This window comes from Cupressus sempervirens, chromosome 2, assembly GCF_028749045.1.
Source record: "Cupressus sempervirens isolate cs-2001-9-10 chromosome 2, ASM2874904v1, whole genome shotgun sequence".
Lineage (NCBI taxonomy): Eukaryota > Viridiplantae > Streptophyta > Pinopsida > Cupressales > Cupressaceae > Cupressus > Cupressus sempervirens.
Genome location: NC_143119.1, coordinates 657,389,012 through 657,415,111, shown reverse-complemented (window position 1 = coordinate 657,415,111; position 26,100 = coordinate 657,389,012). Strand labels below are relative to the sequence as shown.

Here is a 26,100-nt window from a genome sequence, read left to right as displayed (position 1 = left end):
TGTTAGATTAGAGAAAGGAAAGTATATGTGAAGTTGTGTACATAGAGCTAAAAAGGACAAATCAAATATTGCAAATATCAACATTGTCAAAAGATTTTTGTATCTATTCCTTTTGTGTACAGAATATATCATTGTAATTGAATGTTTGGGTAGTGAGCTCATCTTGCATACTTTTGTAATTGCAATACCAAATCCTAACATGGTTGAGGCTTATAACAAGGACAAAGACACTATACAGATGTAATAGACTCCTAACAGGGTCAATATCTTTCACAAGATACTTCTAATTAGTGGATCATTTTGTGGGTACCATCCCCACCAGGGCTTTCCCTTGGTCAAGGTTTCCCTAGTTAACAAATAATGGTGTTATGAGTTGCGTTGTGTTACTTCTATGTTTACTTTTTAGTTTACTCAGATGTGGATGTTTTAAGATTGTAAAAGATATTCATAGTTGGGAAAAGGTTTGTGAAATATTGATTCATCCCACCCACTCTTAGTATTTCCTATTTCTAACACATTCTTTTGGATGAGAATTCTAGAATGAAGTTCTCTGATTTTGGCATGGAAAATTTGTTGGAGGATTGAGAGAGCAGGTTTATGACTATTCATGTGAAGGTCATTCCTGGTTATATTACCCCAAAGTGGCTTTTTCATTTTGAGGTTAGCGCAAAAAATGATGCTATATCTATGGAATGGTGCTTTTGGAGATGATATATGGACAAGCATGCACACAAGGAGAATTGGTATTTTCCCACAATATCTATGTTGAAGGCCATATAAGGGTACTTGGAGGGGAGTTTTGATAGTCTTTGAAGGTCTGGAATGAAGAGGTTGTGGAGATGGAGAGAGTTGTGTAGTTGGAGCTTTGGTCTATTCAGAGCAGTTTTTTTTCCACAACTTTTAGTTTTTGTTTATGCAATGAATTTCAAATATGATTTCATGATCAATTGATGGAAATGTTGATAACTATCATAGCATCCATAAATAGGGTGTTGGCTTTTGATTTGACAAGATTTCAACTACCTTAAGAGAATGCAAGGGAAAACATAGGAATGAGCTAAAAACCATTATAGGCAATTCATTGCAAACCAATAAGGCCAACTAACAAGACATCTTTGTCTTCTCCCCTTTGAACTCTATAAAGTTTAGATGGGTATACCTTGGAAATTATCTTCATTCCCCTTTATAATATTATTTAACATAAATTCTAGAATAACAAATATTTTCCCTTGCTTCTTCTAATAAATAGACAACAAAAAAGGATGTAAAATAGCTAATCCTCCATATCCTAAAGTTCTCTAGACCAAGTACATGCTAACTTTTCAAATTCACTAAAACACAAGATACTTTAGATTTTTTATTTAAAATTTAGATACTTCATAGTATTATCTCTTCTTGCTCAACATTCACTCCTGACCAATGCTTTATCCATTGGGCTATTTATTCACAGAATTGATAGACACATTTAGAGCTATTACCTCACTTTGTGAAAAGAAACATCAACACTCAACTTCAAATCTCAATCCTATTAAAATCTCCCTATGAAACCTTTAATTCTCTTAGATCACATCAATCATTTACATAATCCATTTGATTATGGGAAAACTATGAAATAGGATGTAATTAGAAATGAATTACAATTGAAATTCAATAAACTTTATTATCAAATCTCATAAAATTAAAAACAACACAAACAGAGACAAGATCCAAATTGGGTAACTCATAATACTCCTCCATTTGTATTGATTGACTTGAAATAATACAATGAAATGTCAGATATTATAAAAACATAATAGACAAGATTAACTCAATGTGATATTGTATTTCCTTCTATCAACATGAAACATAAAACAATCCTATACAGTATTCATGGACCGACTCAAAAGATGACAATTCACTTTCATTCTATCAAAATTTGAACCCCTCTCTAGTCTTGGGAACTCACTTATATAGATGAGTTTCGAAAAGCTTCAAGCATAGAGATTAAGACACATGTCATCCTTTGATGTAACATTGCAGTTTGTTACAAGCTATCAACAAAAGTTAATTGACTTAAAAAGTTGATGTGACAACTTGAAGTCACACGACTAACTATCTTCTTTCACTTCTTGCATTTTTTCTTATTCAAAATATTCCTTTATTATTGCTTTTGTGGTGGTGAATCCTCATGATTTGAATCATCAGTTGGGGTATACCTTCTAACCTAGTCCCCAAACTCATCATCTGTTGGCCACGTATAATCTAAGATCTGATCTGCTACGTGTCAATATGGGTTATACTTAATTGTGGCCTAAGTAACCTGTTTCTCAAAATTCTCATAAAATAAACCCTAGTTAAGCAATTTGGACATACATTCATGAAAGAGTGTCATGTCCATATTTTCTTCTATTTTTCTTACGATGTCATTCACTATCGTGATGGCCTCTATTCTCCAAGTGGAAAAATATTTGATATTTTTGTCTTTCTCCAAAATAGGTGGCACCAGTGTATCTTGGAAATCTTCTATTAGGTCCTTTAATTCCACCATTTTTCTTTCAATATAATATGTAAATACATAGAAGTTTCTAAGTGATTTAACAATTTTCATTCTAGCCAAAGCACTCGAGGGAGTGTTAGAGTCTATTCTTACACATAACTCATTTTTCCCTATTTTCTCAATCCTCCCTACCCATTTCTAATATGTTGGCTTAACTGACATCCTATCATCCTCCATTTTACTAATGGCGAGATAAAGAATTTTATACACTTCATGAATCCTGAACAACTTACAATTTATCTTCTCATATAAAAACATCAATACAATACTAACCATAATTTCTTTTCTATAATCAAAATCATTCTTTTTGTTCTCTAATAGCATTTTTAAATCTACAACTTCCTTTATCAGAGCATCATCACTCTTGGTTTTTTTTCAAGGAGTTTCCTTGGGATGTGCTGATATAACTGCCAAGGAAAAATGTACTTTGCTCAATTATTCTGATGAGGTGGCTTCTCCTTTACTAAATGGTTGATTCATGCTAGAGTTCTTAGTTGCCTCATGCTCAACTATTCTTTTTTCTAACATATTTACCTAGCTTTGTGAATTGGCATTTTCTTTTGTCATCTATTCGTATGTTACAAAAACATGGTTATATCTTTCATGTAGTTGTTCATATTTCTTTTATGTTCCTTTTGCAACATTATGAACATAGGCGACATGCTCCTACATATTCTTTGTGGAGTGGAAAAGTTTAGCATCTTCCAATCTTTGTAAGACCACATTTCCTCTTACTCCACTGTCCTCATCAGAAACTTGACCAGAAGAAGAGGGTAAGAAAGACAAAGTAGCTAAAAAAACCAAATCTTCACTATAATACATCTTAGAGGTAAACCTTTCAACTTCCCTCTTAGGCCTTTTTAACCTCATGTCTTTCATAATAGAGTGAAATGCAATTGCATCAGCAATATTAAGATTTGGAAACAATTGGACTCATAATTCTTTAGCAATTTTTCTTCCCTCCTCTAGGCTAATAGCATAAAATTTGATCATCCTTACATGCTCAACTTCTTGAGCAAGGTCATCAAGATTAGCATCTGGCCTATGTATTCTTTTCTCTTCGGCCATTTTGAGGCAATCCACCTTGTATTATTGCCATAGTAATTGCTTGAAAGGGACTGATTTAAAAAATTCATCATCAACTACATCCACCTTACAAGACTTTGTTCTCAACTCCCTTGGGAAAATTCCTTTTATCTCTTGTGTAGTAATATCAGAGATTGGTGCTCTAGGAACTTGAAGATCTTTTCTTGCCAAATCTTCTTCAAGGACATAAATGCATTCTTCTTCCTCATCATCACCCTGATAAGGAAGATTCAATTCCCCAAATTCCTCTACACCTTGAATGTTCTTTGTGTCCCTTGTAGTCTCTTTTTCATCAGTCACTCTTTCCTCAGGTATATCCTCACTATGTCTTTCATGTGGTGAGACTATAGGAGGCAGTCTTGGAGATTCTAGAGAAGGAAATCTTGTTGGGTCTTCTAGATCTATTGCTTCCAGATTTGGTATATCAACTATCCTCATATCAATGGGCCTCTCTCTCAGTCTCCTCCTTTGATACATTTTAAAACCTTCTGGAGTTTCAATCTCCTTTTTTTGATTCATCATCATGAGTTTGTGACTCCTCTCTTATCCTCTTTTGTCCTCTTCTTTATTTAGGGACTATATCAACAGATTGCAATAACACATTTAAACTCTTTGCATCATCAACAAAAGTTACTTTTGTCATTTTTGTTCTTCCCAACTACTCAGTCATAGTATCATATATAGTTAGAAAATAATAAAAAAGTATTCTCAATTTCTGTTCTAGGCTCTTACAATTTGAGATTGGATCATAACTTGGATCCTCTTCTCGAATTTCCTTCAATGTCTCATGGTATGTACACCAATATTATTTCTTTCTTTTCTAAGATTTCAAGTCTTTATCATTTTTGATGATGTCCTCTTGATAATCAAACTCATGTTTACCTTGAAGTGCCTTGTTTATTTTGTGCATCAACCTTTTTGAACTAACTTCCAGATTGTATGGCCTAATCAACTAAACCATATTATTTCTTCCATAATTAATGATTGCAAAATAGTGAAAAATTGTAAGATCACGAAAGAAAGTTCCTTTTCGAGCCTTTTTTGGAGGGAAATCATATCCTGGAGCATGACAATCTACCTCATGACTTCAAGAAAACAAATCCTCAATGGAATATACTTAGGCAACACAAAATGCCTTCCTAAAAATCCATATATTTTGATGATTGTGGTATAAGGATAGAAATAAATGTCTCTGCAGTAGTGGAACATCTTTGGTTTTGTGTTAAAATCAATAGTCCTCAAGAAAATGATCAAAGAACGAGGAAAATCATTAACAACTGGCAAATTTTTTTCTCTTAAAGATGTCCCAAATTGGTTTTCAAATAGCACAATACTAGAACCCTCCCAATCCATAGACACGATAGATGACCATAATTGAGAGGGTAATACTTCATCATCCCTATCAAATTCAATATCCATGCATTGAGAAAAATAATCCTTATTGTGAAAAAGAATCATATGAATAAGCAATGAGTATGATCTGAAATCTGTGGATTCACCCTTCTTCAAAGTTTCCAATCCTTCATTGATATTTATCTCCAAATACTTAGGTAAGTCATAAATTACTGCATTTTCATACTTCAAAATCCCAAGACACGTCCACATTGTAGATTTGCTAAATTTTCTCCTATTTGTTAGTCCTAATACTTGGTAAAGGGTAGTATGGGTGTTAAATAGGGTATCATTGTAATGCTCACAATTGCCTATGGTATATGATATGGCTAGAGGTGTCAATTTGATTCCATATACCTCATTTAGGAAGAAAACTATCAACTTCTATTGCATGTATACCTCTGCTTGGTCAAAAGCTTCTTCAAACATTTCAAAATCTATTTCATCAGTTATATCCATGGTAGGGTGTAAACCAAAAGTTATTCTGATAGATTCGACATCAACCCTTATTAATGTTTCCCCATTTGTGTCTCTAATCATGTGTGACATTGGGTCATACTTGTCTACCAATTCCAAAAGTAGGTCAATATCAAGGAAGACCACGGGCATAACCAATTTACCTAAATCATATTGCCAGACATTACTAAGAGGGCTCCCTGCATTAGCTTGACCATACCACCACCTAAAAACATCTAACCTTTGGTTAACATGTTCATGTCACATACATTTCCATATCTATCCTTTCAACCAGGGTGTAATTCATTTCTTAAAGTTTTCAAAGTCTTAGTTGCTTCCCTTCCCTCTTTTGACATGGGCAATTGTTCAACAAACTCATCCTGGAGTCTTCTATCCTCATAATTGAACTTTTTAGAGTATTTCTTTAGAGGCGTGTTTCTTACAATAGGGTATCCACACAATTAGGGTTTAAAAATGTAAACTAGGGCTTTACCGATCAATGCAAGTCTTATAACACACAATTTATTAATCTAGAGCATGGGAAGAGAAAACATCAACTTTCTTGTTCTCTATGTGAATTTCAAAACACTTCTGAATCTGATTTTGAAAACCTTTGAGCTTGGATTTATGAGTCTTGCAGATTTTTCATGTAGATGTTGATAATTCATAAGGAAGTGACAACCTTTAAATTTGTCATAGTAGCATTAAAACCATGAATTCGTGGAAAATAAATATCAATTCGCTAGGCTAAAGAAAGCTTCTCTTCTTGGCTCTGTACTCAGTTCAAACATCCATTGTTGATCATCTTCCAACTTACATTAGACGGATGAGATCTCCCTTTGACATTTGCTTCTATTCTTGAACACATGGACGACTAATCTTCATTGTGTGATTAAGTCCTCATTGTCGATTTATCCCTCATACACAATTCTCTCTTTTAAGTGGAAAATGGAATACTTTGGCATGGGGTAGACATGTGGAGGCATCTCGCTTCATCACCATGGGAATACAAATTCATTGCGAGACAACATAGGTTATTCGGTCATATTTAGGATTAAGACTGCAGGCGCTTACGTGATTAAACTTGCTGACATTATCCATGTGGCCCAATCATATGTCAGGTCTTGACTGACTCCTCAAGTCCCACTGGAAATCCTTCCTATCAATCAAGACATGTGTCATGATCTCACTTTTTTATCACTATAGCATTTGTTAGAGTTTGAGAGAACATGATAGCTATTGATTCAAAGAAGAGAGGACCCACTATATTATAAAGGAAAACCAAATCCCCACATCCATGTGGCAACATCTTAGCATCTTCATTGTACAACTCATACCTCTGACCCATTCATACTAGCTAATGTAGACACGCATGGACCAATGAAAAAGTAGTGAATCCTTGTTGGAACTGGTCCCATTGAACAACTTGAGCTTGGGTCTTATTCCACGTGGCTAAATCATGCCTTGTCACTATATTTGTTGTCAGGGATTATGAGTTAACGAGGATTGTTGATTTGCACTTTTATATTTGAAAGAACAAGGGCCCATCTCTTGGACATGTGCCATCATCACATTATGTCACCACTCAGGGAGGAAATTCTACTGAACAAATGATGGCCATTGATTTTTTTTAGCTATTGGCTCAAAGAGAAAAGTATTTGGCCTAGCCATCAGCCATGTGGAAACATCACATGTTCTCACTAAAAGAACTGTCAAAGCTTGTGAAGAAACACATGCCATCAATCATAGGTCCCACCATTTCATGTGTTTTAAAACCAATTAATACTTAAGATTCCTAAGACCAAGGTTTATCCATTAGTTAAAATGTTGACCACATGCAATATAAATATTAATACCTAGGGTGCATATGCAGGGGCCCCTACCATGAAGAAAAAACCCTTTTCTTAATTTTAAGACTAAGACATGTCTAAAACAAAAGTCACAGGGTCATGACTTAAAGACAATAATGCCTAGGCTTAAAACACAACATACCCCTTCATTAAGTAAAACAAAAAGTAATGAAGGAAAAGAAGGACTTAGGGGATTATCAAATTCAACCTAGGGTTCCAACTTGAAAACCCTTCCAGCTAGGGATTTTTCAATATAGGAAAAACAAAAGAGGATTAGAACAAAACAAGGAAACCCTATGGTAAAAGAGAAAAGCTTATTCAGGAGAACACACGAACACAGGGGATCTCTAAGATGGAGACTAAATCTCCACACTGACATCTTGTCTTAGTTGCATAGGGGTGAAACTGAAAGAAACTCACAACTTTTGGTTTTTGATTATGTGATAATTTTTAGATCAAATTTCACGATCAAATGATGACTATGTTAACAAAAATTGTAGAATCAATGAAGGTGATTTATTTGATGGAGACTAAATCTTCACACCAAATTCTTGTTATGGTTGCAGACGGGTCTAACTAGAAGAAAATCACAAAGTTTTTTAAAATATTTTTATTGATGGTGTAAGTGTTTTTCTTTGACATTTCAGATCAATTTTCTTGATCAATTAGTGATTATATTTATAGAGTGGGAGAATCGATGAATAGGGGATTGTTAAGAGGAAGACATCTTGCTTTGGTTGTAGTAGGGTGAAATTGAAAGAAAATTACAAAGTTTTTCTTCATAGCATTTAGTTTATGACCCTCAAGTTGCTTCCATTTTTTAGATCAAATATCATGGCTATGTTAATAATAGTTGCATAATTAATGGATGGAGAATTTATAAGATAGAGACTAAATCTCTATGCCAATATCTTGTTTTGGTTGTAGAGGAGTGAAATTGAAAGAAAATAACAATCTTTTTTGCATAGCCTTTGGTTTTCTATCTTTGATAGGAAAAATTTTCTTCCATGTTTCAGATTAAAATTCCACAATCAATTCGATGACTTTGTTAGTAGCATTTGCAAAATTGAAGAACAAAGGAATTTTTGGATGGAGATTAAATCTTCATATAGACTCATAAAAAAGAGAAAGAACAACTTGTGAATGGTCATTACCACAAGTAAATTCTTCATCAACATCCCTTCCCTGCTATTGAAAAACATAAAATTTGAGCAAAAGAATGTGATTTTATTTGTGAGAGGACTAGAAGATGTGGTGAAGAACTCGATGTTTCTTATGTTTGTAAAAACAGATGAAAATGTCCAAATTGTGTATCTTGAAAATTTCTAAATTAGGTATCCGAGAAAATTGTTCCAAAAGATCTTCATTGCTTAGAAGCATAGTAAATTGAATTCCAAAACTTTTGAGAATTGTCGAGATCCATCCCTAAGATGGTTGTCACTTCTAAATTTCCTTAATTTTTGTTTCACAGAATTATTTTTCACCTTAATATTTTCCACCAATATGGTCCTAAATAAATAGTAGTTTTTTCATTTTAATAAACATTAAGAAGAATTAGAAAAAAAGTTTAAACCTCAAAAATTCTTTAATATTATTAATTATTTAATATTTTATTACTTTATGAGTAATTGTACTAAATAATTGGCTAACAAATTGCTACCTGTTCATTTAGAATCTTCTCACAGAAAATAGGAGCCCCTAGAGTATAGCTCTATGTATTTAAGTACAAAAATAATGATGGGGCTAGAATTAACTCCACCAATTTAGAAAAATATTTTAGTGTGGTCTCATGGAGAGGGGCTTCCTAAAATAATTCAGCAGGTACCCTAGAGATTTTTTAGGATTATTTTAAAGTGAAAGGTCCCATGAATTTTGTAGTGGCGTTATTCTTAAAAAGTTTAAGCCCCATAATTTATGGAAGTGGGTGGTCTCATGACTTTTATTTTTATTTTAGCATACTCAATTTACTTATTGAATAAATAAACATAGTTAAAAAATTTGTTGATACAAATAAGAAATTGGTATATGGTTGACTAGTTACATAACAAAAGCCTAAGTTGGTGGGCCAATTTCTAGCCCCCATCTTTTCCACCCACTTAAATCTACACCCTAAAAAGTAGGGGCTACAATTTTCGAGGAGAAGATTCTTATTAATCTTGTAGAAAACTTGTTTTTGGATTCATATGACCACCTGCTCCACAAAAATAGATCCTTAAGCCCCCTCATAGTGTAAGGAAACTCAGGTGCGGAAATAGCTTCCTACACTAATTTCTTAAGAGAAGTATGGTGCAAATCTTATTAAAATCTTTTACACTTACAAATTCAATATCATGTAAACAACAATATTTCAGCCAACCAAGCATAAAGAAAATAGATAGAGAAAGAAACACATAACACAAAGATTTTTCGGTGGGGAAAAACCTTTCGGTAAAACAACCCCACCCCTCCAGAACCTACACAATGTATTAACTTCAACACAAGGTTAAAATACACTTGCAATGCAAATTCAACAGCGACAACAGAAGACTCCAGTAGCAACTCACAGTACCAACAATACACTTTCTCGCATCGCTACTCTTCGCAACCCTAAAAACACTTATAACATGTGCTTCACTTTAGGGCTACTCCCAAAGGTAACCGTATTAGGGTTTTACCATTCTTCGAGAAAATAGGAACCCCAAAATTTTTATAGGGTAGAGTGTACAGTACTCAAATTTATTAGTTGCCACATGTCTTCACCTGTCATTGAATCTTCTTGACATAGCTCTTATGTGTCATAGGAATCCGTCATAACCGTTTTAGCAATGATCTCCTTATACACAATTCAAGATGCTGACACATCAACATTATTTGCAAGAAATACATTTTACAAAAAAAATAATAAGAATAGGAATTATCCAAGGTTGAGACACCTTATTCCTAACATTCTCCCACTTGTCGAACACCTTGTAAGAGCAACAGGAACATAACAGGAACTAACCGCTATAGGTCAAAAGGCTCATAGACTCCTAACACCATCTGAACTTCTCAATGCCCACTGGTTTCGTTACTGCATCTGCAAAATTCTTCACAGTATCTACCTTCTCCAAATTTACCTTTCCATCTTCCACCATATCTCTCACAAAGTGAAACTGCACATCAATGTGCTTCATTTTGGCATGGAAAGTTGGATTCTTCACAAGGAAAATAGCGCTCTGACTATCACACCAAATAGTAATCTATTCTGCATCAACACCAACATCAGAACACAATCTCTTAAGCCAAATGGCTTCCTTACAAGCATGAGTAGCAGTCATGTACTCAACTTTTGTAGTGGACAAAGCAACCACAAGTTGTCGCTTGCTCATCCAACTGATGGCACCACCAAACATAGTGAACACATAAGCATTGGTGGATCTCCTGCAGTCAATATCACCTACCCAATTTGAATCCACAAACCCACGAATACAAACTAAATGCGGAAATTCAGAAGAGTTACTATGATAACATATGGAGTAATCTGATGTACCCCTCAAATATTTGAATACTCACTTAACTGCATCCCAATGTACCCGTCTAGGATTAGCCATAAACTAACTCAGGACTCCCACTACTTGGGCAATGTCTGGTCTAGTACAGACCATAGCATACATAAGACTACCAACTGCACTAGCATAAGGTACTCTACTCATGTCCTCCACCTCACTAGGAGATTTTGGACAATCATCTACAAATAACTTTGTTCCCACAAAAATAGGAACACATAGTGGTCTATAATCTGCCATGTTGAACCTATCCAACATAGACTTCACATGCTTACTCTGACTCAACCAAAGTTTTTTGTTAGACCTGTCTCTATTGATTTCCATACCCAAGATGTACCTAGCTTCCCCAAGATCTTTCATCTCAAACTGTGCTGACAACTGAGATTTAAAATCATAAATCATACCCTTACCCTTCCCAAACAACAACATATCATCAACACATAATGCAACAATAAGAAGGCAATCATTTTCAACTCTGGAATAAATGCAATGATCTAATTTTGATCTTACAAATCCAATTGATATCACAAAGGCATCAAACTTAAGGTACCACATCCTAGGAGATTGCTTCAAACCATATAGAGATTTCTTTAATCTGCAAACTAAGGATTCTTTACCTTTAACAATGTAGTGCTCAGACTGTGACATATAAATCTCTTCCTCCAAATCACCATGAAGGAAAGTTGTCTTCACATCCATTTGTTCTATCTCTAAATCATATGATGCAACAAGAGATAACAGAAATCTAATGGATGTCAACTTTGCAATAAGAGAGAATATTTCACCATAATCCATTCCCTCTACCTGTGAATACACCTTTGCAACCAATCTAGCTTTGTACCTTTCAACACTACCATCTGTACAAAATTTCTTCTTGAACACCCATTTACAGCCAACAGATTTTCTCCCTTTAGGCAAAGGTACAAGGTCCCAAGTTTTTTTTCCCCAATGAAGCCATCTCATCATCCATAGCCTCAATCTAGGAACCTACATCTTCCATGCCCAAAGCCTCTTTAACAGATTTAGGCTCATTAGTGTTAGTAATCAAAGCAAAAGCACAACTAGAATCTAACATAGAATAACCAAACCTTTCTGGTTGCTTTCTTTCTCTCATGGATCTCCTCAAGGGCTGCGGTTGACATTGTTCTTCCTCTTCTTCTGAACTATTAGAGCTGCTAGAGCTCTCCTCATCATTAGACCCAACATGTTCTCTCTGTTCAATCTTCTCAGGGGTATGAGGCAACTGAACAACATCTTTTTCCTTTTCTTTTTCATTTGGTTGTAGCACAATAGGAGAAGATGTTAGCTCTCTAAAAATAACATTTCTACTATACAACACCTTACTAGTCATAGGATCCCAAAGCTTGTATCCTTTCACACCAGCACTGTATCCGATGAAAATAAATTTAACAGCTTTGTTTTCCAACTTAGATATTTTCTCCTTTGGGACATGTGCATAAGCTTCACAACCAAAAACATGAAGATGTCTAATTGAAGGCTTCTTACCAGACCACACCTCCATGGGTGTCTTACCAACAAGGGCTGATGTAGGAGATCTGTCAACCAGATAGCAAGCAGTGGCCACAGCTTCGGCCCAAAACCTTTGTTCTAAACCAGCTCCACTAAGCATACTCCTAGCCTTCTCCATCAGTGTCTTGTTCATTCTCTCTGCAACTCCATTTTGCTGTGGGGTATAAGGAGTTGTCTTATGCCTCTCGATACCTTGTTCTTTATAGAATTGTTCAAACTCTGTTGAGCAAAACTCACCACCATTTTCAGTTCTCACACACTTAATCTTCTGACTAGTCTGATTCTCTACAAGGGCTTTAAATTCATTGAATCGACTAAAGACTTGTGTCTTACTTTTAAGTAAATAAATCCATGTCTTTCTATTGTAATCATCTATGAAAGATACAAAAAATATAGACTTGGAGATTGAAGGAACTTTTACAGGACCAAATACATCAGAATGAATAAGATCCAAAACAGCAGAAGATTTGTGAGAACTAGAGTAAAACTGAACACGATTTTGTTTACCATAGACACAGTGTTCACAGAAGTCAAACTCGAAATTGCAATCATTTAACCCCTCAACGAGATTTTTATTTTTCAGGGTTCTGAGACCCTTTTCACCAATGTGACCAAATCTCATATGCCACAACATTGTCTTTTCTGCAGGAAGCTTACCTTCCAAAGTGTTTCCATTTCCATTGGAACCAATAACCACAGAATTCTTCACTGCTTGTTCAGATGGTGAGGATGAAGAACTATTACATAGAGGAATACATGCATCTAGCTGAAATAAGGTACCTCTCCTAGTACCCCTTGCAAGCACTATCGATCCTCTCATCATCTTGCATCCTTCTTTCGAAAAAACAACTTGCACACCTACATCATTCAACATACTTATAGATAATAGGTTTCGTGTCAAACTTGGAATGTGCATAACTCCATTGATTCCCTTTACTCATCCATCAGGAAATTTGATAGTGACCCTTCTGCGTCCAACTATCTTTAGGTGAGAATCATCACCCAAGTACACCTTTCCACCATCGAACTCTTCATATTTTGAGAACCAGTTTTGATGAGAGGTCATGTGAAAAGATGCACCCAAGTCAACCAACCACACATCATTACATGCATGGGCTACCAAAGCTGCGATTCAAATGCATCGCCATCTTCTTGAGATCTTTCTGAAGCTGAATCTGAACCTTTCTTCTTCTTCTTTGGCTCTTTGCAATCTTTACAAAAGTGCCCAGGTTTATCACAGTTCCAACATTTTGCCTTGGACTTATTAGAAGTCTTTGACTTCCCACGGGATTTGGATCTACCCTTATTGTTAGACTTATTATCATTTTTCTTCCCTCTTTCCGTGGATCTCCCACGAACAACAAGGGCTTCTTTTTCTGAAACAGAAGCCTTTCTCCACATTTCCTCTGATAGCAGCGAAGACACCACATCATCCATTTTGAAAGTGACTAATGTGCTTCCAAGAGCCATCACAAGATGGTCCCATGAATCTGGTAAAGAACACAAAAGTGTGTAGTAACGATCCTCCTCCTCTAACTTGACACCAGCTGATGTCAACTGTGCAGCCAACAGATTAAATGCATTTAAATGATCCGTTAAGGATCCACCTTCCTCCATTCGTAGAGAGTACAACTTCTTCCTTAGGAACAACTTGTTCACCAAATATTTGGCCTGATACATGGCCCCAAGTCTTTCCCAAAAACTATATGCAGTTTTCTCATCTAGAACATTCAGAAGAACTGCATCAGTTAAACAGAGTCTTATGAGACCCTTAGCTTTACGATCTTTGATATCCCAATCTGCTTGAGCTACAGCTGCTGGTCTTGTAGCACTTGAAGTCGCTTCCCATAGGTCACGATCTTCCAACATGTCTTCCATCTTGAGTTTCCACAACTCGAAATTAGTGCCATTAAATTTCTCCACCTCCATTCTTCCATATGATGAACTCACCATCTCAATCTACAAATAGGATTCAGGATGCTCTCCACAAGACTCCCACTCAACTTGAGATTAGCTCAAAAAACCCTACCCAACAACTAGGATCAAAAGTTGATCAGGCTCTAATACCACTTGTAAGGAAACTCAAGTGCGGAAACAACTTCCTACACTAATCTCTTAAGAGAAGTATGGTGCAAATCCTATTAAAATCTTTTACACTTACAGATTCAATATCATGTAAACAACAATATTTCAGCCAACCAAGCATAAAGAAAATAGATAGAGAAAGAAACACATAACACAAAGATTTGTCGGTGGGGAAAAAACCTTTCGGTAAAACAACCCCACCCCTCCAGAACCTGCACAATGTATTATCTTGAACACAAAGTTACAATACACTTGCAATGCAAATTCAACAACGACAACAGAAGACTCCAGTAGCAACTCACAGTACCAACAATACACTTTCTCGCATCGCTACTCTTTGCAATCCTAAAAATGCTTATAACATGCACTTCACTTTAGGGCTACTCCCAAAGGTAACCGTATTAGGGTTTTACCATTCTCTGAGAAAATAGGAACCCCAAAATTTTTTTGGGGTAGAGTGTACTGTACTCAAATTTATCAGTTGCCACATGTCTTCACCTGTCATTGAATCTTCCTGACATAGCTCTTATGTGTCATAGGAATCCGTCATAAACATTTTAGCAATGATGTCCTTATACACAATTCAAGATGCCGACACATCAACATTATTTGCAAGAAATACATTTTAAAAAACAAATAATAAGAATAGGAATTATCCAAGGTTGAGACACCTTATTCCTAACACATAGGACTGCACTTTAAAACCTACATTCCTGGTCCAATAAAAAATTAGAAGGAAAATCAAATTTGTCTATTTTTTATCAATTACAAAAATAAGTTTTAAATATTTATTTTTTATTTAAAAATATTAAAATTTATAACTCCCAACTTCCTTCAATGTTGGAGTTTAAATTTTTAAGTAGGGTTGCACTAGAAATTTTATGGGACCATTAGGTTTAAATATTCCTAAAAATTCTCTACACCACCCACTCAATTTTTTTAGGAAGCTCAGACCCCACCCTAAGTATTAGTGCCAAACCATCCTTCATAAGGTTGTAATGCCTCTACTGATAGTGAACAAATTACTTCAGGGGCAAGTCACTTCTCTTCTTTTCCATATGTCCTTCAATTTTAATTCAACCAATTTCTACAAATAACCGAAGTTGTTGATAGAAAGAAAATTTGGATGAAGTAAAATGAAAAGTAGTTCAATAAATGGAACTTTAAGCTATATTATTTTCTTAATAGAAATGTGGATATAAAAAAGTTTGTAATACAAAATTTTCAAAGTGTCATGTGGACTAAAAATATTGATCGAGAAAAGACAATACGTTCAAGAATTCAACTCAACCTAGGGACATGTAGTATATAGGTGCTACTATTGAAGGAAAAATAAGACCATTAGTGTCACAATTGACAACCGAATCACTTCACGTTAGATGTAAGAGAGTAGATAGAAGAGGTCCAAAAAGGCTTGAAAGCAAGCCTAGAATTTGACAATCACCTTGTTTGTCATATGATTTTTTTATGATAGTTTGGTCATTTTAGTGACCTTCATCTTACACTTAAAGGAAAATATTGATTCTCAATATTTTTTAATTAATGAATAATTTAATTTAAAAAAATTAATTTAATTTTTTAAATTATCAATATGCTTGTGTAATATATTTTAAAAATGCAAAGACTTAGATTATCTAATTACTATTTTTCAAATTGAACATGTGATTTTTAAAGAAACCTCTCAAAATAAAACAAGAAGATTTCTAAGAATCTAATTTATAAGTTTATTATATTCATTTGAAATCATGATATAAAACATAAAATTCTATAAACAAATATTATCAAAGATCAATATCTCCTTTTTTTTTCTTCTTCCATATATATATATATATGCTTCATTTGAATTTTTATCATTTATTTCAAATTGATTTAAAGTACATTCATTAATCCATCTAGTGTATCAAAGCCTATCTTTGACTTTCTGACAGTTTTGATGATATTTTGTTTTAAAATACCCTTTCACAATCAACATTACTTACTCGATAGTAAGAAAAAACCTTCCATAACCTCATCATATGCGAATTCTTCTATGTCATTATTTTGTATTAAAAAAGACAATACATGCATCTTCAATTTTTGACCCCTTACATTTCTCTAATATTTGTGTTATTCTATTTGAAGACATTTTTCGAAATACCTACAGAAGTCAATATAGTAATCATATGCAAAACACTATTCTATACAATCATTGGGGAAATACATAAGATAATTTATAATCTAATTGTATTATGAAAAAGTTACCATAAGTCTATTTCTACGAATCAGTAAATGTTAGATGCAATTGTCTCTTGATAACAAACGATAGTTCTTATTGATATAATTTTTTGATATATATATGTAAATAATATAAAATTAGAAAATAAGTAAAAATTAGTTACACGATCAAAACAATTTAAATTATTAAAGAAAGTTTCTAAACTTATAGATTTGATTGTGATATTGCTATCAGGATTCAACTATGTGATTTTTGAGTCAAACTCTTTGACCCATGTGTGTTAGATCACCTAGATCCAATGAGTGCTAAGTGTTCCATTTATTCTCATGAGAGATGGATTCATGTTGAATCGCTACTCATGAAACATGGGTCAATGAGTTTGACTCAAAAATCACACAGTTAAATCCTGATAGCAATATCACAATTTGACTCGCTATGGAAATTATCTCCTACTTATAGATTTGATTTCAAAAAAATCACATTAGAATATATATATATATATATATATATATATATATATATATATATATATATATATATATATATATATATATATATATATATATATATATATATATATATATATAAAATCAAATGTATTATGCATGTTTGTAAATCAAAACATACACTAAAATTGAAATCATAGAAGATTTTAAAAATATTCTAAATTAATATTAGTAAATATTAATAAAATAGAAATATATAATTATAAATATATATTATTTATCATGCATATGTCATTTATATTAATAAATAAAATATTAGATTGTCTAGAAGATTTTGACGATTTATTATAAATTTTAAATGTAAAATTTAGGATTTTATAAAAATTTAGCCTATCATATAATGTTTAAAAATAGAAAAACGGCCAACAAGGCCATCAAATTCCAAGTCTGCTTAGAAAGAGAGAACTTGTATGTTTTGTACAACTAGTGCAATTGAAACTAAATGACACTTTCTCACAGAAAGCAAAAGTGTAAGATATGAAGATATTCTTGCTCAGAATGAAGTTATTTCAAAGACTGACAACATTAACAGTTTATTTGAAGAAGATAATGTCAACCAAACTATTGATTTTTTTGACTAAGATTCATAACAGAAGATTGGAAATATAAGATAATATGAAGATTGCTTAAGACTGCCTATCTATTTAATCTCATAGACATCATTAAAATTATTCATTCATATAATTTCAATTCTATATCTCTCACTGCTTATGAACCCTGCAAACTAAAAATAGACAAAATTTTCTCAAATATGTGCATTTCTCTTTTCTTTTCCAAACATCCTTATAATACTGTAATGAGATTTAAAGGGAGAATTTGCAAAAGCGCATACAATTGTAAATTGTGATATATCTTGCGAAGATCATGTTCTGATGTAAGAGAGATTATGTATAAACCTCATCACAAATTAAAACTTGATTGCAATTGAAATATCGTGAAATAGAGATTAAACCATAGTTACACCACCCTAGGGGACAGGGGGACGGCGGAACAGGGGGACAAGTTTTCGGGACGAGGGGACAGAGGGGCCTTAATTTGGAGACAGTGGGGGGACGACGGGGGGATAGTGGTGGGGGACAAGAGGGGGTGTGTGTATACATACATATGGTACATTAAATTGCTAGTTATCAAAAGATGTATTGCAATATAAGATGTAACGATGTAAAAGAGTAAATACTTGAACATTAGATGGAATTGGAACATTGAACATTGAACATAAATAATCGAATCAACAAACAGTCAACATCGAAACATCCCTCATCCTCAAAGGAGGTGGTGGAATTTGCACTGCTAGGGATTGGGGGACAGAGTCCCCAAGTCCTTAGTGCATCCAAGTGTCCGAAATGTGGGGCAAAAAGGGACACGCCCGTGTTACCATAGATTAAACACAAACCTTCTTACACAGATGAAAACTCGAATGCGAACAAAATGCTATGAAATAGCAATGAAAACAAACAATTACAGTCCAAGCAATCCATCAGTTCTCCAGATGAGCAGGGAAAGCTTCGATTACTAACACTTGCAAGGGCTCAGAAGGCAAAGGGATTATATTATAGTGTTTAAAGCCAGATTCCTGCAGTAATTTTTCCATTGTTCTTCCCTTCTCTCTTTGCCTCTTTGGTGTGACAGCATTATCATATCCCTTGTTCCTCCTATCTCTTCGGACCAGCTGGACTTGCTCTGTCCTGGCTCTGGCAACACCATTTCTACCAATATCAATTTCCCTTGTTTTGGAAGTGCTTGATGACAGTTCTTCAGAATTTTCTTGCACTCCTTGTCTCCCCAGTCATGCAAAAATTGTTGTAGCAGAATGTGAAATGAAAACAAACATGTCAAGTTGCATACAGATCCAAAGTCTAGGGAACTACCCAGAAAGTTTTGCCATTTTAAATTTTCTGTGATTTATTGAAAATGTTCAAAGCAAGTTTTGATTCATAATTGGTGATGCTAAAAGGGTTAATTGCGGATGAAATGCAATAAATACCTTCCAATCTTTGCTATCAAAATGAGAAGTAGTAAAGAATCCTGAACTTAAAAGTATTATCTACATATTGCTCTAAAATCCATGAAATCTTCTTATTATCAGATAAGGAGACCACAAAACTGTCTTATTGTAAAAAATGACCAATACTAACTAAGGAGACCATGAAACAGACTTTATTATTGTCGAAAATTCTTACAGACTCTCACAAGTACTAGCTAAAAATTCGTACATATCCTCATAAATACAAAGGAGACCGTGAAACTCTCTAGTTATCGCAAATAAATTATGAAAAAGAAAAAATTGCTACAGATTCTCACCAATACCAGCTTCTTAATGTTGAGAATCCCTATAAATTCACAACAATTCCAGCGAAGGAGAACATGAGACCCTCTAATTGTCAGAATTCCCACAAATTTTCACCAATACCAGCTAAGGAGGCCATTAAAAATGGCATATTAGGGAAATCGGTACCCTAAATTAGGAATAAGGGTAAAATAGATACCATTAAAAAACCCCTGCGCTCAACATTACAGCGAAGAAAAAAATGCTCCATTCTTTAATCGTAAACCCCAAAGAAACCCTTACAAGCTTGAAAAGATTCGAGACGTTTAGAGAGTTTACCTTCATAAATATAGCGTCTGCCTTTGGAACACTGACAAACATGTCGCCCGCAATGTGTTGCACACCTATACCACAAACAGATCATCGACAACCAGTAAGGATTATTTTACCCAAAATCTGTAAAGAAACAGGAAAACGAATTCAAACATTGTGTGTTAAAAGCAAGTACCGGCATAACTGGGAGCCTCCGAGATTACTTCAGGGAGATCAAAATTAAAGCATTTGATACTGGGGAAAGAGCGGGAAATAACGGAAAGAATGGAACCATTTCCGCCCCCAACGTCCACGAGAGTCCTGAACTCTAGCTTGCTGAATCCATCGCCATAAGCCGCTAAAATATCTTTCACCAGAATCTTCGAATATGTTGCCAAGGTCTCCTTAAACTGTTAGGTCTGGAAATCTGATGTAATAACAAATGTAAAGATAATGGAACCTTTTCTCTATTTTATTAAGCGAGATTCATTACATAAATAAAGTAGTCATATAGTAGTTCAACTGCTTCAATTGCTATTTAATAATGATCAAAATTGAAACTTATAACCTAATTTTATAACCTTAATAATTAATACGTTAACATCCCCCCTTAATCAGAAAGGGTTACATGAAATTAGGAGTATTGTGAACTCTTCAAACTTTAAACTCAACCAAAAACATTTGTTGGTTGATCTGAATCGTCTTTGGAACTTACACAGTTCAAACTTTTGTACTTCAACATGTTGTCCATTGTTGGATTTTAAATTTATATAATGACCCTATTGCTTTGATAGGTCTCAGTTTGAGACTTATTTTGTCTCATTGGAATTAGCACACTTTAGGTGCATAATATCTGAAATAGCACATATTGGGTGCAATGAACTTGTATTGTTCATGTTACAATTTGAAAAGAGCACACATTAGGTGTTATGGACTTGTTTGTCTGTATTACAATTTGATAAGAGCATACATTGGGTGCTATGCAATAACACACATTGGGTGTTGTGTATTTGTCCATCATTTCAACTTGAAGCTAGAACTCACTTGAACTTGAATATGAAATTGCACTCACTTGAACTTGAATCTGACATATACAAAATATCGTCCCCTTCGGAGAATATCTTCCCTTTATCAGATGAGAGGAAATAATTTTAATAACATGAATTCATGTGACAAGCCATTGGATAAGATACCACATATTTATCTTCATTGCTTCAAATAAGCAGAGTGTATCAATATGGACCACAAAGTTTATTTCCAGCATAAAGAAATTCTATTTTTACCAATAAAATTTCATTACCATGACTATTGTCATCAACCATAATCTTTCTTGAAATTATGCTAAAGATGTTACAATTGCACAGTTTTGAGAAATATCTTCTACTAATTGATGTGGAGGATTAAATAGCTCTTCCAACTCTATATATCTTCAACATCATTTTCTATCAAATGTAAATAAACATTCTTCACTCCACTCTTATGCATATACATCTAGCCATAGACAAATCCATTTATTTCTCCACTTTGTTAATAAAGTATACCTTTGCCAAATCACAAATATTCACTTGACATTTAAACTTGATGACATAGTTGAATGGTTATCAATTAACTTGGCCCAAACCTGATGTCTTGTATTCAACAATCTATTTTAAAAACTTGCTATTATGAAATAAATATTGAACTTTTCAAACAACATTCATTGCTAATGCTCAAATACTAGACCTGGTAACAATCCAACAATCATTATTCAGTCCAAAATATAATTTGATACAAATTTTTGGACCAAACTTCCAAAAATCTCAAAACCAATAGATTGAGTGTGTTAATAGACTCAATACTTCAATCTTGCTTGCATGCCAATTTTTGAGTCAGTCCAATATTGTTCATTGAAAATCATACATAACTTTATTTTTGATGATATTTAATTCAAGAACAAAAACATACTAGACATTGAAATGACCTTTTTGAACAAAGAACTAGAAATGTTCGAGTCATAAATTCCAATATTTGCTGAATCCAAGAATCAAATTTGAACAAAATGAAGTCCTACTCTTTTTCTCTTTCTTTAAGATCATTATCAAAACAAACTTTATTAAAATATAAAACATTGTGCAACTTGCTGCCACCCTTTGTTCCATCATTTCTTCATGGGAATGGCCATGGTTGCCAACAACAGGAGAGCCCGTAATATTTCACATTCTTTCTTCACTGTTGTGATACCACTATTAGGCCCGAAAATCTAATGTAATAGAAAATATAAACATAATGGAAACCTTTTTGTATTCTATTGAACAAGATTCATTACATAAACAAAGTAGTCATATAATAGTTCAACTGCTTCAACTGCTATTTAATAACTACCAAAGCTGAAATTTATAACCTAATTCTATCACCCTAATGATTAATATGTTGACATGAACAGCCTGCCAAGCTCCGGATTACCCTCGGCAAGGGAGAAGAGCAGTTTTCGGTGAGCAAGCTCGAACGAAAAACTACTCCCAGTCAAAATACTCTCGCCCATACGATACCACGGTGTGATTACAAATTCATGAGTGTGCAGTAAAAGCCAGGGAGCAAAAGTCCCTTTCTTTGCTCCTCCATTGTCGCTGTCTTTGACAAGCCACTTCGAAATGGGCGTAAGGCCGTATTTAATGGCGGAATCCGGCACTAGGGTTTGGGAGAAAATGCCTCTGGTGGCCAGAAATGAGAGCGTGCGGGAGAGGAAATCTATGTTTGGTGAAGGGGAAGGCAGAAATCTGGCAATTTCCTCTGCGGAAAGCATCGATTCAGGTCCACCCTTGGCAATAATGTCTGGAATATCCAATTCCACAGCCCATCGAAGCCCTAGGGAGTACATAAAACCGAACATGAGCTTCCATAGATCGATAAAACCTTCCAAATCCTCACCCTTTCGCTGATCGACAGAGATAGTATTTGATTTATTGGAATCCATTGTTGCCTCTTGCACGATTCTGCCCTTCACATTCATCGTTTATAAGCACTCCATGCCATTCTACTTGCCATTCAGCTCTAATTTCTGCCAAATTGTCCCATGGACAGTTTCGTACTAAAAGCTTATTATGGTATGTACATGTTTTCTATATGATGGAAATATGTGACCGCACCATAAGTAGATACAACTATGTCTCCTCTTACTAAATAGTCACATGTAAGAGGATTCAATCTAAGAATGAGTTTTGTTTCTATGTAGATGAACTTTAAGACTTTTGAGTTCCTCTTTTTTTTGTAAGTGTTGTGATGTTAAGATTTCTAGGAAACTGTCACAATTTTTAAGATGAACATCATACATACAAAATCTAATTATAGAGTTCTGTTGTAGTTGTATGGGTTGGGCACTAGATCGATATCAAGATTCCTAGAAAACATGTCACAATTTCTAAGATGAACATCATGCATCAAAATTTAATTAGAAAACTTTGTTGTAGTATTTGCAGCTCACTTTTGATTGCAGTGGGGTTAGGCTATGGATATTTTGGTCAAGAATGATCTATCTATGTGTGGATTGAAACAAGCAAAGAAGACAGGCTCTTTGGATTTGGATAAAATCCCCAGTAGAATAGCCCCTTATATTTTTGAAATAGGCAAAGGTTCTTAGAGTTTGGAAATGAGTGTTGTTGTAATTCATTTTTATAGGATTTGTAGAATATGGGCAATGATTACTGGAATTTTTTTATAAAATTTAATATGAAGTAAAGGAAGCTGACATTTATATTACATTAGTTTAGTTTACTTCAAAAAGTATTAATACTTGTAGAATTTCAATATTTCATCTTGTAGACGACGGCTTAAGTTTCTCAAGTTGCATACATAAGGTATCATTACATTTGGTATCTTTGATTAAGTTAAAATTGGATCTGAAGACACCCACATTACCATACTTTTATATTTATGTTGTGTCAATTTTAGGTTTGTTCTCTTTTCAATCTTTCTAATGTCTAACTCTACATAGATATATAGAGATATGTTATATGCATCTTTCTTGTTTTAGCATTGATAACTCCTGCAATTTCAAATAGTTTTAAATTTGCACTATCCTTTTCGTTCAGAGCTCTTATTTATTTATAAAAAATTAAAGGTATCATATTATATAATCATATTTAAAAAAATTAAAAAATGTTTTCTTATATTATTTTAACAAATTATTTAAATTCAAAAAATTGAGTAATAAATAAAATATGAATAATTATTTTTTATTTAGATTTTTTTTTTAAAAATACTTCATTAAAGAATCAAATAGAATGTGTTGATAAAAAGTTAACTAAATCTAAGAATCATGTAATGGACTAAGAGTCGTTTGTTGGTATAATATGATCGTTGTGACTTAGCAAAAGCTTATTACAACAATTCAAATGAGTTGTGGCAAAAATTGTAAAGAAATTATGCATCTAAACGATACGATACACTTTCAACTATTTGACACATGAGCCTTCTTGGATCAAACCTAAAAACTCCCAAAACCTAGATTTGAATAATTTGTTAGCAAGGTCATCATTAGAATTAGTCCACTTGGAAACCACCGACAAAATTCAGATAACTCTTTCTTTGGGGCTCAAACCAAGTGGCCAACAATTGGACTTATTGCTTGCCATTATAGATGCCAATGGTAATAACCAAATAGTATTTGTGGAGCTATTGAGTTTCACAGCTCCTAAAATGGCCAAAAATGTGGAGATATGCAATAACTAGGAGAATTTTCTTGAGATTTTTTGTGCCTTTGATAGGGACAACAACAACTACATAATGATGGTTGAGTTGACTCACTCCGTGACTAAGATCAGCCACACCCTCCATTAAGGAAGCTAACGAAGATGTTAACAAAGGCTGATAAATATGATGATTGGAAACATAAGCTTTGTTGAATTTGCAATTGTCATTACCTTTGTGTCTACTAATTACTTCAAAGGCTTGAGGTTTTGAACTATGGGAAACATTAATGTTTTTCTTCCTCTTCGAAGACATCATCAAGGAACCTAGGTGGTAACTTGATTGACATAACTAGTTCTAGAGACTTCTAGATCTAGTTTCAGATGAAGTTTTGAGAATTTTTTTTCTATTTAAAAAAATAAATCAATAAATCAATATAACCCCTACTAAAATTGACCTCAGCTAATCAAAAAAGAGAAATTAATAGTTAGAAATTAATTTAAAAATATAACTATTTTTTAACTACTGAAATTCCCCAAATGTGATTATAAAATTTAATTGTGTGAGACAAGTGGACAATAGGTTCCTGCCTATATATAGGAAGGGACTAATAACAAATGAATAAAAAAAGATTGCATAGATGTTGATATATATATATATATATATATATATATATCTTCTTAAAAGTGATTATCATGACTAAGCATACATCTACGTCACATACCATCTTTACTTAGATATTAGTTTTAGTCTTGTCTTTTTTGGTCACATGTCATTGATTGATTGGTGTTTGATCTCTTTTTTTAATAAATATAGAAAGAGTGAGATTACATAGATGTGAATATCTTTATCCTTATGTAACAAATTTCAACAATATGACTAAGCATACATCTAAAGCATATGTTAGTTTTAGTTAGATGTCATGGATTGATTAGTTGTGGATCTATATTTGTATAAATGTGCAAAGAGTGAGATTGCATAAATATGGATTTTTTTCTTTATATAGCATATTTCAAACAATAGGAGTAGGCATACATCTAAATAACACAATCTTTAGATGTGTCCTTTGGTTACGTAGTTATGTGGGAAGGGTTTAAACCTTTGGTACATGGTTCTTTATAACATGCCATCTGTTAGAAATAGATAACACTGAGAGGGAGAGAGGGGCGGTCAGGGGGAGGGATAGGTGGGTGAATCAATATTCTACAAACTTTTGACCACAACTGAATATTGTTAATTACTTTATAACTTGCATATGAAAGTAAACCAACAATACTGAACAATAAATATAATCATGCACAAAGAGAAATCATAACACCATTATTTGTTAACTAGGGAAACCCTCACTACAACATTTGGGGTCAAATTGTGATGACAATTTGTGACAACAGTGTAATTTGTAGTGATTTTCATTTTTTTTCTACAATTGTCCCCTACGTCATCATAATACAGACGTTGGAGTCATAGTTGTGACACCCTCGCGAGCATAAAAAAAAATGACATAAATCATTTTCCATTTATTTTGATTATAGGGAGTTGCACGTTAAAGAGGTGGAAAGCTCTGGATGAGGGTGGAGAGTTGTGAAGATTTTTGTGTCCTCATGATCTCTCAATTTCATTATCGTGCCCTTGCTTTGTGATTTCATTATCATGTTGTGCCCTTTCTTTATGATTTCA

The 26,100-nt window shown here is 33.8% G+C and overlaps 2 protein-coding genes across 2 annotated transcripts; both read right to left on the bottom strand.

Annotated features, from left to right (window-relative positions):
* Positions 1-18,657: 18,657 nt before the first annotated feature.
* Positions 18,658-20,509, bottom strand: LOC149575092 (uncharacterized). The gene is made up of 5 exons (XM_089815996.1): positions 20,474-20,509; positions 19,955-20,168; positions 19,786-19,850; positions 19,585-19,636; positions 18,658-18,953 (listed from the first exon to the last, which is right to left on the bottom strand). The coding sequence occupies exons 1-5, from the start codon at positions 20,507-20,509 to the stop codon at positions 18,658-18,660; spliced, it is 663 nt and encodes a 220-aa protein (XP_089672122.1).
* A 1,650-nt stretch (positions 20,510-22,159) lies between these two features.
* LOC149575091 ((R,S)-reticuline 7-O-methyltransferase-like) lies at positions 22,160-22,747 on the bottom strand. The gene has a single exon (XM_089815995.1). It carries the CDS (start codon positions 22,745-22,747, stop codon positions 22,160-22,162), a length of 588 nt encoding a protein of 195 aa, XP_089672121.1.
* Positions 22,748-26,100: the final 3,353 nt, after the last annotated feature.